Below are 12,312 nucleotides of genomic sequence, written 5' to 3' on the forward strand. Positions count from 1 at the left end.
TCGGTGTCTGTAGAGGACACATAAAGCTCTGAAGCAGCAGGACAGTTCCTCTGGCCGTGGGGTTTCCAGCACCAGGTCTCTCTTGGGGAGGGGACCTGCCACCCCTGAGAAAAGGCAGTGGAAAGGGAGGGGAATGGACGTGGAAGCTGAGTTCTGCACCCATGCAATAATCCAGAGCTGCTCCCAGTCTGTTTTGTAGCCATTGCAGCTCATTGTGTCTTTCTTCCAAAGCTGGGGTGTAAAAGGAACCCCATTATCCTCGTTGTGGCTTTTGTACTTTTAAATTAAAATATTTCATTTTCCCCTGGAGATTGTAGCAAATCTGTTGCTTTCCCAAGAATGTTTCTTCTACGTAAAGCCATATTCTGTCCTTAGTTCTGGTCTGGATCTCCTCTAGACAGTGATTATCTTTCCCATTGAACAGAAAATTTCTTAGAGAGCAGCCAGGAAACAATCCTCTTTCCCTCTTTGAGCATGCAGTGCTGGAGCTGCTACTGTAGCTTGTCATACATTACAATACTGTCAGCACTGGCTTTTCTTCCATCACAAGTGTTTTTGGAGCCAGGCGAAGGCAGAGCTACTGAGCACTCGGAAACCTCCAGCATCTCCATCAGCGCTTGGCGACAGGCTGCTTCACGGCACCGAGCTCTGCCCCTCTGCTCGGTCGAAGCAACACCTGCCCAGGGCCTCTGGTCACCAAGGGGGCATGGCTCTTTGCTGTTCGTATCAGATTGCCTAGTACTGAAATCCTCCTCTTGGCTGCTAAGATTTGCTGTTCAGCTTCAGTGAAATTTTTCTAATTAACCAGGCTTTTGTTCCTACCTTTCCGAGTCGCAAGGAAGCCCTGTTCTGCAAACCAGGAGTCAGCGTAGCTCTGTTTTGCTGTCACTTCTGGCTGCTGAGGGAGACTTGCAGGTCTCCTTCTGCCAGCTGGGAAGAGAGCTGCTGAAAGACACCTCCTCAGGGTCTTTCACAGAATGACCCCCCCAGCATCACAGCCCTGGTCTAGCAAGGCACCAGTGTGGAAACTGAAGCCTCAAAACCTGAACAGGATGAGAAATGTTTAACCTTTGGAGAATGCTGGAGCCAACGTGATGTTTCAGAGCCAGCTTCTATTCTTAGAAGAGTGGTGAAAGTCATAATTTATAAATAAGATCCAGTGCAGTACTAGCAAAGAGTCATATTCGTGGTATTCCTGTGAGTAAATCCCTCAACATGAATTGGCTTGGCTTCAAGCTCAGAAACACTCCATGAAAATAAGGCCCAGCTGTGAGGCGTCCGTAGTACTGATCCTCCGAATGGGAGAGAAATGCAGATGGCACTTGCTACATCAGGTGCTCCCGATGGGGTGGGCAGCCACTTCCCTTCCTTCCCCCAAAAACCTCATGCCTGGAGTTTACTCAGTGTTACAGGTCAAACAAGAGCTTTTCAAGGGCCTCTCTAGGAGTTAGCCAATGCAAGTGGTGAAATTAGATGTATATATTCCCCATTTTAAAAATCCCCCCAGGCACTTACACAGCTGCTGTTGGTCTGCTGTCTGGTGGGGAATAGATGCTGTCTTTATGCCGTTTACAGCCATTTCTGACTGTTTTGTGTATTTACCTCTGTCGTCCTCCTTATTTCTGGTTTGCATCTAGGTTACCTAATACTGTTTTCACTAGGAATCTCTAAGTGTCGTAACATATCCCCTTTTAGGGTCGTGTATAGTAAACAAAGGGCCAATTTCAGTCTGGCTTTGAGCAGGGATGGCCACAGATCCATGCTCATGGGTTAGAGCTAGGGTGAACTGTGTGGGGAGCATCTGATTCATAATTGTTTTATCATGAGAAAAAACACAGAACTAGTTGTATTCAAATCCTGTTCATCTGCTGCTTCGGTGCTGTTTGGATTTTGAGGTTTCCCTCAGAAACCTCACTTATTTTTTACAGCCACAACTGGATGTAGGGCATAATCCTTTCCCGTTTGGGTCATGCAGAATTTTTCCAATAGCTTTAACTGAAAGAAGCTGAGACCTTAAAGTTTCCTCTTGCACTTACTCAGGTCAACATGAATTTTAGTTAGAATCATGCCAACAAGTGAAACACTGGATCTCATAATAACATATCTCTGGAGCCGATCTGGTGGTTTCACTAACCATGTAACCCTCACCCATGAATCCAGTCCCACCAGAGTGAACTGAAGCGCGTGTGTGAATTACGCTGCTGACGGGCTGTTTTATCCTACGCAGAAGCGATCGGCCGTCTGTGTCATGGCCTGGCCGTAAGGTCTGAGTCGCGCCTGTTAACTCCTGAGGCTTACACTGCCCAGTGATGTCAGCGGGAGTCTTGCATGAGTAAGCTATTCTTTCCTCTAATGAAGTTATTTGATTGTTCTGTATAGTGCATTTAAACTGTAAAGGAGCTTTACACAAGCTGCTACCAAAGCCACACATCTCATTCCAAAGTTTCACGCTGCAGTTTTATGAGGGAAAGAGTTAGCTACCTCTGAAAAACAGTCAGAAGATAAAAGAAGCCAGAAGTTAAAGTCAAGAGGGTGTGTAATGAGCATTAATTCAGATAAAAGACAGAACAACCTAGTGAAGATTTCATGTTTTATTGTTATTAAAAGTTCATTATGAAATTGGCACAATACATAGAAATAGATCTGCGGTGAATGATACATATTACTATTATTGCCAGGTCGTTTCCTGCACACCCTCACTTTTTGAAATTGGAAGGTAACGAATATAAGACATTTCATCGGCTGACTGCGAAGCCAGTGTTACGGCAGCAGAGAGAGGCTGTGCTTTCTGTTGACTCTATCAAATGGATAAAGCAGACAGAAATAGTCCTCTATTCATACTTAAAAATAAACTCAGGAGAATGAAAGAACAGATTTTTAGAGTATGCTCCAGCTGAAAATAACTGGAGAGTGAGAGCTAGAAATACCCCTTTTCTTATGGACCTATTTCCATGAAAGTCAAAGGGATTTTTGCCATGGATTTTTAAAGCAGCAGGATATAGTTATTTGTTGACAGACAGATGGAGAGGCCTAGCAACAGAAGCTAGGGAGGACCTGTGGCAAAGTGTGCGTTTATTATTTTGATCTTGCACATGCTGCTGAATCTCCTTGTTGTAGTAATTGTGTATGTTCATAACAGCAGTGATTGCTGGGAGGAGCTGGGAGGGTGTATCAAAGCCAGATAAAGCGTCTGCAGCTCATTTTTTCTCCCCGTTTGGGTTGGCCTTGGTTCTAACCCCACACACCATTCATTGCAAAGTGACTTTTACCTGTATTCTTTCTGATCCACATGAGAAAATCAGGACAATACCCACGATTACACAAAAATCTCACCAGGTCACTAGAATTGTGTAGCTTTTCTTCCTAACTTCTGTGCTTACCACAGCGAGCATTTAGGGCTGCCCTCAGCCTGACTCTTGTCCCTCATACTGTTATATCAATTCCAGTGGTGCTGGGAGGTTGCTTAGAGCCGCCACTAACTGGCTCAGCAGAGTTGTGGTTCTGCAGTTCTCTGCATGGAAAGGTCACCGTCACCAGCCTCAGTGCAGAAAGCAGCGCTGTAGATTTCTGCGGGGAGCACTTCTCGTGGATGGGAGGCAAGATGAGCCCCACATGAGATACACTGCTTGAATGTGGGGAAAAAATACCTTAGTGGTGTGGCTACTCCTAAATTTTCCCATTATTTATTTGGGAGCCTCTTTTAAAGAAGGCGAGTAGGAACATAAACCCATTCATGCCTTCCAAACTTGTAAGCAACGCTGTTTTTTTGCTGTGTGTCCTGGTACGGGGTTGCAGAAGGTGGCAGCTAATCATGTGGCAAATGCCCATCCCTGGGGAACTGTCCCGCAGCTCCACAGCCCGTGCTCTTGGCTGGCTCTGAAATGCCTGCTACCTCCCTCTGAACTCACGCTCCGTTAGGACTACAGCACGTCATGATACCCCAACCCTACTACCAAGCTTGAGAGCGTTGTGGCTACTCTGTTCTTGTGTCCTCCACAGTGAATAGTTTTAAATCCTGGAAGACAAAAATCTCAGGGCTGCTCTCTTACATTAAAATCTCAGGCTTCAGTCTCAACCTCGCAGCAGGAGAGTGGCAGGGGTGGAAAGCTGGCACAGCAGAATGGTGAATCAGGCTCTCCCTTTGGTTTTCAGGCTGTTTACTCAAAACAGCCCTTGAGAAAGATGCTATGCCTCAAGCAGATGTCACATTCAACCGGTTTAGCAATATTATGCCTATTTCTTCTCAAGCTAGTCAAGGAGGGGAGGGAGAATATAATATATGTTAGTGCAAGTTCACATAGACAACATCTGAATATTTAGTACAAAATGTTCTTTCAAGGTGGGGCAAACATTTCTAATTGTGACACAAAAAGAAGGTATTTTGTAACATTTTTAACAACTTGGCTGTGAAAAAGCGTTTATGTGAAATATGTTTAGACACAGACTACCTCACATGATACTGAAGTATTTCAAGGCTCTTTCTTTTAGGCAATAAACTCTTTTTTTTTTTTTTTTTTTAATTAAATCAGCTTTATCACAGCCAATTCCAAACATAACTAAATAATTTGGTCATAGTTTTTTGGTTGGTTTTTTTTGCTTTTTCCTCTTTGGAAAAAATAAAGCTATGCTAAGTCGAGATATTCCACTCCACATGGGTTTTACCCATTCAAGGCTTCTTTCATTTCAGAATTAATTTCCTCATTCAGAGGAAACCACGGAAAAATTCAGCTAATAAATTCCAGCATAAGATTTCAAAAGTTGGTTCACACACTCACTGAAGAACTGCAGCTTCCAAGAAGCTCACAGACTACTTGTCCCTACTGAAAAACGTTTTGAAAACCTGGCCCAATTTGGAAACAGTCTTATTTCAGGTCTGGTAGGGTATATATCCAAAATGAAGATCTGAATAATCCCTAAATTGTGGAGACCAAAGAATTCACATATAAATTTTGCAGTACAGTCTCTCATCTTACAAGTTTGGATTTGGCTCAAAGTCCAACTGAACAGAAAAGCTTAAGGCCTCGGTTTTTTCTGACTTACACTGCACATCACAGTGTTCAGCAGTAGCTTCTGAACGCGGTCAGTCAATGTAAACCAAGCATGTGTGCCCTTGGATACGTAGACGTCATCCTTCAGCCTTCATAGCCTGGTACTGCCCAAGAGCAAAAGAAAAATAAAAAGGCTTCCAAACTGATGTTAGACAGACAAATGGATGTGGAAGCCGTAACTGTGACTTTCTGCCCTTTCCTGAGCTCTCAGCCAAACCACAACCCATCAGAAGTGGGTTCACAGCCCTTCTTGCCTCGAAGCCTGGCTCAGAAACCACAACAGGGCAGAATCAGGTGGTGGGCGCTGCGGTTGGTGGAGTTATGCAAAGGCAAAACCAGAATCAGGTTCAAAAAAGCATTTTCCCAAGACAGAAAGCTACTAGAGCAGGAAGAAATGGGAGTGCCCAGCACAGTGGGCGAGAACGGAGGCAGGGCGGTATCATTGGGCCCTTCCTTCTGACAGAGATGCTGCTGACGCGGTGGTGCCCCGAGTTCATCTCAGCATCCCTGGCCTAGGCACTGTGCTGTGCCAAACCTGTGCAGGATAGGAAGAGTCCGAGGGCTGCGCTAACCTGCTCTCGCTACCAGGAATCCCAAGCGCCTGAAAATTTAAGTCAGCCAAATCCCTTTTTCTGGGCTACAGTAAAGGCATGGAGGGGAAATCTCTACTGGCGTTGTGCTGTCAGGGAGATCCCTTTTGGTTCTGTGCTACTGTAGGGTCGTGGTGCTACTTAGTCTCTCCAGCCTCCTGCTTTATGGCCTGCTGAACTATCAGGACAGCCTCAGGCAATGGCCACTGCATCAGCAAACCTGGCTTTACATACCTAGTTGCAGAAAGCACTAGGCAGGGAGGGTGCTAAATATCTCTCCAAACAGAATTCATCTTCTGCCTGCATCTGCTTTGGAACCATAAAGCATTTCCAAGCTGGAGAAAAATCCAAACACCTCATGTAGAAGCACCTTTCCCTTGGATTTTTATTATCACCATCATAATTTTTAAGAATATATTTTGTACCGAAACACTGTCAGCATTCTTTATACAATGGAAAATGACACAGTCATCATGTATCATGTAAAAGAGTAAAAACAGAGCAAGACAGGAACATTTCATATCAAGATTCAATCTGGAGTACAAATAGAATCTGATGTACAACTTAAAAGCCACACACCAGATAAAAAGATCATCTGAAAACAACAGGTTCTCTCTTAATTTGGAAAAAGGAGGAAAAGTCAGGGAATGTCAATGTTAAGGCTAAAAATCCCATTTTTAACTTGTATTTTATAGGTGGCAGCCCGATTCTTAACTCGTTTGCAGCAGCAGCAACAACACCCTCCTGGCTTTACAAAGAGATTTGCACTTGCATGAAATAATAATCAGGCTTCTATGCTCGAAGGACTCTGATTGACCTCAACAGGCTTTGGACTAGAGCCACAGTTGGAATTTCAGCTTGCAGTCTAAGGCTTCTTAACTGCAGGCCAAATTAGCGCAAAATGAGGCTTTGCAACTGGCATTCTACCCTTAAGTTTGGATATTCCAGTTCTGGTTGCTTTAAACCACAGCTTCATTGCAGGTTTAACATAGTTCTGTTTGTGAGATTCTCTGTCTCTCTTTTTTTTTTTTTTTTTTTAAATACTGTGCTACAAAGGATGTTTTTGTAGTGTGTCTTAGAAAGTCCCTATATTACATGTTTTCAAAATTGCCTAAATATATGTTTATATCATGATTATAACTACTCAGAAAGACCTGCTATAGTCTATTGTGAGCAGCCAAGGAAAAAAGTGTATTTAGTCCTAAAGAAGTCAAGAAAAGTGGCTGTGTTCATTTATAGTGTAGCGCAATGACTGTGTTTATACAGCTATACCTACTATTTAAAAAGCTACTTGAGAAGTTATTATTCATGTGCAGTAGCTGATTTTCAAGCATTAATAACTTGGCTGTCTAGACAAGTTTTAATTGTCATATCAAAGGCCGAATATGTTCTCAAACAAGTGCAAAAAATCTTCCATCTCCCCTGGAAAGAGGCTTGTTCTCTTTCTGAACTAAGAGACTGCCAAATTTAACTTTTTCTCAGGTTATAAAAGCACAGTTAAACCTACAAATTTGCTGTCTAAGTTTTTAAAATGGATCGACTTTAACTCAAACCTAACCTGTGCAGCAAAGTTAGTAAGCCCTGAAAAACAGTTTCTAGTGAATATGCAAAGAGTTCCCCCCACCCTCACCAACTAACATGCCCACATTTTCCCAGGGCCTAGAGGACTCCATTAAAATGCAACTTAATGTTTGATAGGTAACATGATTTTTCAAGGATGATATGTAAAGTTTACCCAAAGAACCTAAGACATTTTGTACATTCAAAATGTTTACACTTTGCTGTTCTTAGCCATCAGTAAGATTGTTCATTTTTACTAATAATACATACAGTGAGTATAAATAAATAAACTACAGATAAGCTTTAAAAATTGTATTAACAATACGTTGTGCAAAAACTCGTAACGATCTACATTCTATGCAAATACCCTGACTAAAATATACAGGCTGTGTCCTCATACCCTCATTCAGTTTTTGCACAGTCCTTGGGCTAAATCAGCAGCTGGAAGCAATCAGCAAAATTCCATTGCAAGCCATGGAGGTAATGCGGATTTACACCAGCAGAAGAGCTGGCCCTCAGGCGTGTGCAAAAATCCCATAGAAATCAGTGGGAATTGTGCTTGACTAAGGACTAGACAGTTTGATTGTACCCCGTTAAAGTGAGTGGGAGTTTTGCCATCGATTTCCATGGAACCAGGCTCAGGCCCCAGATAAGGATGTCAGCACGTGGCCCTATGTTGTGCTACACTACTCCACTTCAGTGCAGAAACAATAGTTGCAAAAGACAAAATTTTTTGTGTTGTCACTGCTGTTCAGTAACAGGTTTTAGCGCTGCATTTCAGAAATTGCCTTTCTGTGAGATTTGAAACAAGACTGCAAGTCTTTCTGAATCCATTCCAATTTGATTATCCAGCACAGGTGGGCGATTTTGATCCAAGAAAAATGGCTCAATGTCTATTAACCAACAATGTTCTTCATTAGGATAAACAACAGCCCGGTTCATCGGCACAGGAGTGAAGAACTGCATGCGGAAAAGGAACGGGGCAGCCTTCCTACCATAGCTGTGTCCAGAGCCGGCTGTCACTTCTCCAAATGGACGATGGCACCTGAGCCGGTTTGGAATCTGCAGTCCTAACCAGCTCAGCCAAGTTTTGTAAGCTGAAGATCTCCATTTATCTTTATCGTGTCAATTGCTGACAGTGTTTCAATACGGTGGTAAAAATCAAAGAGCTGATGTCCATCCACAAATATTCTAAAACGGGGATGCTCGCAAAGTATCTCAACCTGTAAAAAAGAAAATGATGAAGCATATTGTTCACAGTGTAACGGGGAAGTTATTTCACAAAGACCACTCCAGTAGCCTTTAAGTAGTGTTGGTGCAGTTACACATTTTGCCACTTACGTGCCACAGAACAGCCAGGGCTGAGACCAGTTTGCCCCCACGACACCAGTTACGCTATGATGGATCTGCTCTTACTTCGCAGGGACGTTAATCCAATCTCACACTGTTGTGGCAGGAAGGACTCTGGAACCCAGTCTCACTGCCATCAGGGAGGTTTTGCCTCTTGGAATAATGCCAGAAACAGACTCAAACTGCTAATTACAGGGGGAAGAAATTGCATTTCCAACCCAAATCTTGCATTCCTTGCTACAGAATTTTTTTGCTGCAGAACGAGGGGGCAGTTCCCTCTGCAACGCTTTCCACGCTTCCGTTAATTTACTGGAAGGGAGCGAACACAAGAGGAGGGCTAGGTTTGCCCTCCCCTCCCACACACACTCGCACAGCTGCTGCAAAACTAAAAAGCCTTCACTACTGTGGCTGCAGACAGCCCGGCTGGACTAGACTCCATACTGGGGCTGCAGTGAAGGAAACGCAGGGCAGGATGGCTTGAATTCAGCTAGACAGTTCGCACAAGGCACAAACAGGATGAGGGAGGGACACAGCTCATCCCTCATCCTAGAGCCCTGCAGAAATGCTCTGGAAAAGCAACAAAGCCTGGAGCTGAACAGGCTTGGACAGGTCGGGAGATTCCTGATGTTAGGGGTGGCTTGAGAGGGTGCCCTGTAGTTAGGCTTCGCTGGAGCTGCCCCGGCAGGAAGCAGGGGTATGAGGGCACAGAACGTGCGCTTCTCGTACAGGCCCTCCGAGACCTCCGGGTCCAGACAAGCTAAGAAGAAAATCTGCAGGGAAGCCACATGTAAATCCTGGGTCATTTCAAGAGGCTGGTAGTCTGGAGTGAAGTACTGCTTCCAGGCACTTGACTCTGCTGCTATTACAGCGTATAAAAATGGGAATGGGGCCAGTGATAAACCGCGTGAGCCAAAGCCCGGCTGACGTAGGGCACGTTGCAGTGGGAAAAGTGGCAGCGGACAGTCCAGGAGAGCCGAAACTCCTGGGGACCTGGTAGCACACCAGGTAACAGGGAAGCTGCCCCGTAGCTGCTGTGTCACTGCAGCAGGCGCATCCAGCCTTAGGCCTTGTTATGCAAAAGATATGGTTAGCCTCAACACTGCTTACGATCCATCTTTTCAGATCACCCTGGGCCACGCCAGAACAATAACTGGACTGGATCACAAGTAATTGGCAAGAACACTTAATAGTCTAATTTATTCACTGAGAGGGAGACCATCAAAGGTAAAAAGTCAATTGGGAGCCTAAATTCCATTAGTGCATTTGGGGAAAAAAGAGAAAAAGAAGAAAAAGAACAACAGCTCCCTTTCTACAGTATCTTATGCAAAGCGTGCAATATTGCTGTCCCCTAACGTCAACTGTCATTAGTGGGACACCCACAAAACACGCTCTGGGTAATTTGTCTGGCTTGTCTGAGGGCCCAGCCACCACCCACTGCAGCAGGCACCACAACCCTCTCAGCCAGAGCAGGACCAAGCCTCCAAGCCCTTTCAAGTGCATTTCCCACACGCACCAAAGGGTGTTGCCAGTTCCGATGGGAAGAGTTTGTAGAAGCAAGTCGAAGTAGAGCGCAACCAATTCGCAGCAAAACCGGTCGTAAACACCCTCTCAAAGCCCAAGCATCTGGGGAGACGGTGAGCTTTTGGGGTTGGGGGAGATTATCTTGGGGGCAAGAAGGATTAAGAGAGTTTGGCAGCTGGTTAGAGCGCTGGCATTTACCAGAGGGGCCAGCGAGGTTTCCTAAGAGGGGCGGGGAGGAAGAGGAGGGTTTTTCTGGGTCAGCTGCATGGAGAAGACATGCAGCCTTTTTTCCTCAACGTTGTGAAGCCGCTGAGAGAGAAGCGGCCCTCTGCAGCTGCACACTTTGTTAGTCCTGATTTGCAAAGACATCTTCACATAACCATAAACACTACAGATGGGAATCTGCTTCTAGGTCAATCCAGTCCATCCCTTGCACCACAGCGTTTCCACGTACACCATTTTCAAGTGACTAGAGACTTAAATTTGACAGGAGATTTAATCCCGGGGTTCAGAAAAGAATACCACTATTGCTTAGCTGTTTAATCTGCTAGCAGGAAGGGCTATGGTCAACCTCAGCGTAACATCCCTGGAGACAAAGGACGAACAAGATCCTTATTAGCTGCACTAAATTGCAAACACTATGTCCATTAAAACCCATCAAAACACACTGCAGTCCCACAGAGTATTTACATTCTCCGGTAATAACTTGTAATGCACTAATAACATAGAGGTACTTTTTAATTTATAGCTATAAAACTAAGCTGAGGAAGTGCGCTTCATCACACAGTATAACAACCTCCGACTTGTCATAGCACCCCGGTGAGGTGTTCGTAGCCCCATCTGAACTGCCTGCAGCTGCGCGCAGCAGCGGGATCTCCGCGCAACTTCCGATTGATACGAACAATCCGGCAACCGATGTCTCAACCGGAGAAGCGCGGGCTACACCGCGATTTCACAAGAGGCGAGTCGGGTTCTGCTGCGACTCTGATCATGTTACGCTTTATCAGATACGGCGCGTGCCGCTGCCATCCTGGTACTCACCCTAAAAGGCTGGTCCGGTATAAACGGAAAGTAAGGAATAGATGATTGCTCTTCCCCCCATTCTCCAGCTACACAAGAGTTTCTGACAAACTGTCTGTCTGTAAACACGGCTTTCAGTTCAATAGCTACATCCGCAGGAGGATCTTCCGACTCCCCGCAAGTCAGGCTGATGCCAAAGCTGCAACACAAACAGAACGGCTCTCATTCAGCCAGAAACAAGCAAATGAGCCCCAAATGCCGCCGGTCTCATTTCTCAGCTTATTAAAGCCATTGACGGTATAGCGGCATGGGGGGGTTACAGCCCAGCTCGTTCAGGGAATGCTCCAAAACCTCGTCATGGACAAGAACATGGTTATAGCATATATATATTTGTGTGCGTGTGTGTTGTGCGTATATGTGTATATATGTATATACGCTCCTCTACTCCCAAGTGAAATGTTGGGAAACAGGATCCCTTAAAGAAATGCCCCCTCTATGGGTCAAAGGAGAAATCAGCACGCTATATTTAAAATGATAAAAATAATCCCTCTCCAGAAAGGAGGGATCCGTGTATGTGTATGTGTGCGTGGGTGGCCTCCCCCCCTCACCCCCTCCCCGGGCCCGGCGCCCCCGGGCGGGCAGCCCTGCCCGGCTGTTACCTCTCGGGGTTGAGGTCCACTATGCCCATAACTAAGATCTTCTTTCCCGGCCTCATTCCTCCTTTGATGTGCCCACAGAAGGGGACGATCTGGAAAGGACAGGGGGGGAGGGTGGCGAGGGTCACTCGGCATCAGCAGCGGCCGCCGTGGTGCAGCCGGGGGAGGGGGGTAAAGGGGTTTAAAAAAAAAAAAAAAACCAAAAACCAATCCAAACCCAAAACCCCAAATAAAGGTGATTTACCAGGCGAGGGAAGTACACATCAGCTTGCACCGGGGATCCCAGGGAGTTGTTTAAATGCCCGTCCTCTATTTTCTGCAGGTAAAAAGGAGAGCGCTGAGGCGGGGGCGGGCGCAGCCCCTCCCGGCGCCCCCGCTCCGCTCCTCAGGTGCCCGCCGCGGGGCCCCTGCCCGCCCCCCGGCCCTGCCCCGCAGCCCCGGCGGGGGGCACAGCCGCACTCACCAGCGCGTCCCGCTCGGCCACGGTCCCCGCCATCTTGTGGAAGCGGCGGCGGCGCTGGGAACGGGGCGGAGGGGGACCGGCGGGGGCGGGGGAGAGGGAGGGAG

General features: G+C 46.1%; 1 protein-coding gene and 1 long non-coding RNA gene across 2 annotated transcripts in view; one reads left to right on the plus strand and one right to left on the minus strand.

Moving 5' to 3' along the window:
- LOC148053105 (uncharacterized) overlaps positions 1–8,256 on the plus strand; it is a 24,988-nt gene extending 16,732 nt beyond the window's left edge. Inside the window, exon 4 of the long non-coding RNA XR_015708888.1 lies at positions 8,119–8,256. This is a non-coding gene — a long non-coding RNA (uncharacterized LOC148053105). The remainder of the gene's footprint in view (positions 1–8,118) is intronic.
- LGALSL (galectin like) lies at positions 2,577–12,304 on the minus strand. The gene is made up of 5 exons (XM_087777105.1): positions 12,209–12,304; positions 11,990–12,061; positions 11,749–11,837; positions 11,111–11,288; positions 2,577–8,421 (listed from the first exon to the last, which is right to left on the minus strand). The coding sequence occupies exons 1-5, from the start codon at positions 12,239–12,241 to the stop codon at positions 8,278–8,280; spliced, it is 516 nt and encodes a 171-aa protein (XP_087633231.1). The 5' UTR covers positions 12,242–12,304; the 3' UTR covers positions 2,577–8,277.
- Between the last annotated feature and the right edge of the window lie 8 nt (positions 12,305–12,312).

The sequence above is a fragment of the Nipponia nippon genome, unplaced genomic scaffold, assembly GCF_047370975.1.
Source record: "Nipponia nippon isolate SJK-2023a ecotype South Korea unplaced genomic scaffold, ASM4737097v1 scaffold_4, whole genome shotgun sequence".
Lineage (NCBI taxonomy): Eukaryota > Metazoa > Chordata > Aves > Pelecaniformes > Threskiornithidae > Nipponia > Nipponia nippon.

Bases quoted from the DNA above. Each gene is read 5' to 3' on its own strand.
- LGALSL (XM_087777105.1), bottom strand. From the start codon at position 12,241: ATGGCGGGGACCGTGGCCGAGCGGGACGCGCTG. The intron at 11,289-11,748 runs GTAACAGCCGGG...TTTGTGTTGCAG, and splicing joins GTGGACCTCAACCCCGAGAG to CTTTGGCATCAGCCTGACTT. The intron at 8,422-11,110 runs GTGAGTACCAGG...TCTTTTTTACAG, and splicing joins TACCGGACCAGCCTTTTAGG to GTTGAGATACTTTGCGAGCA.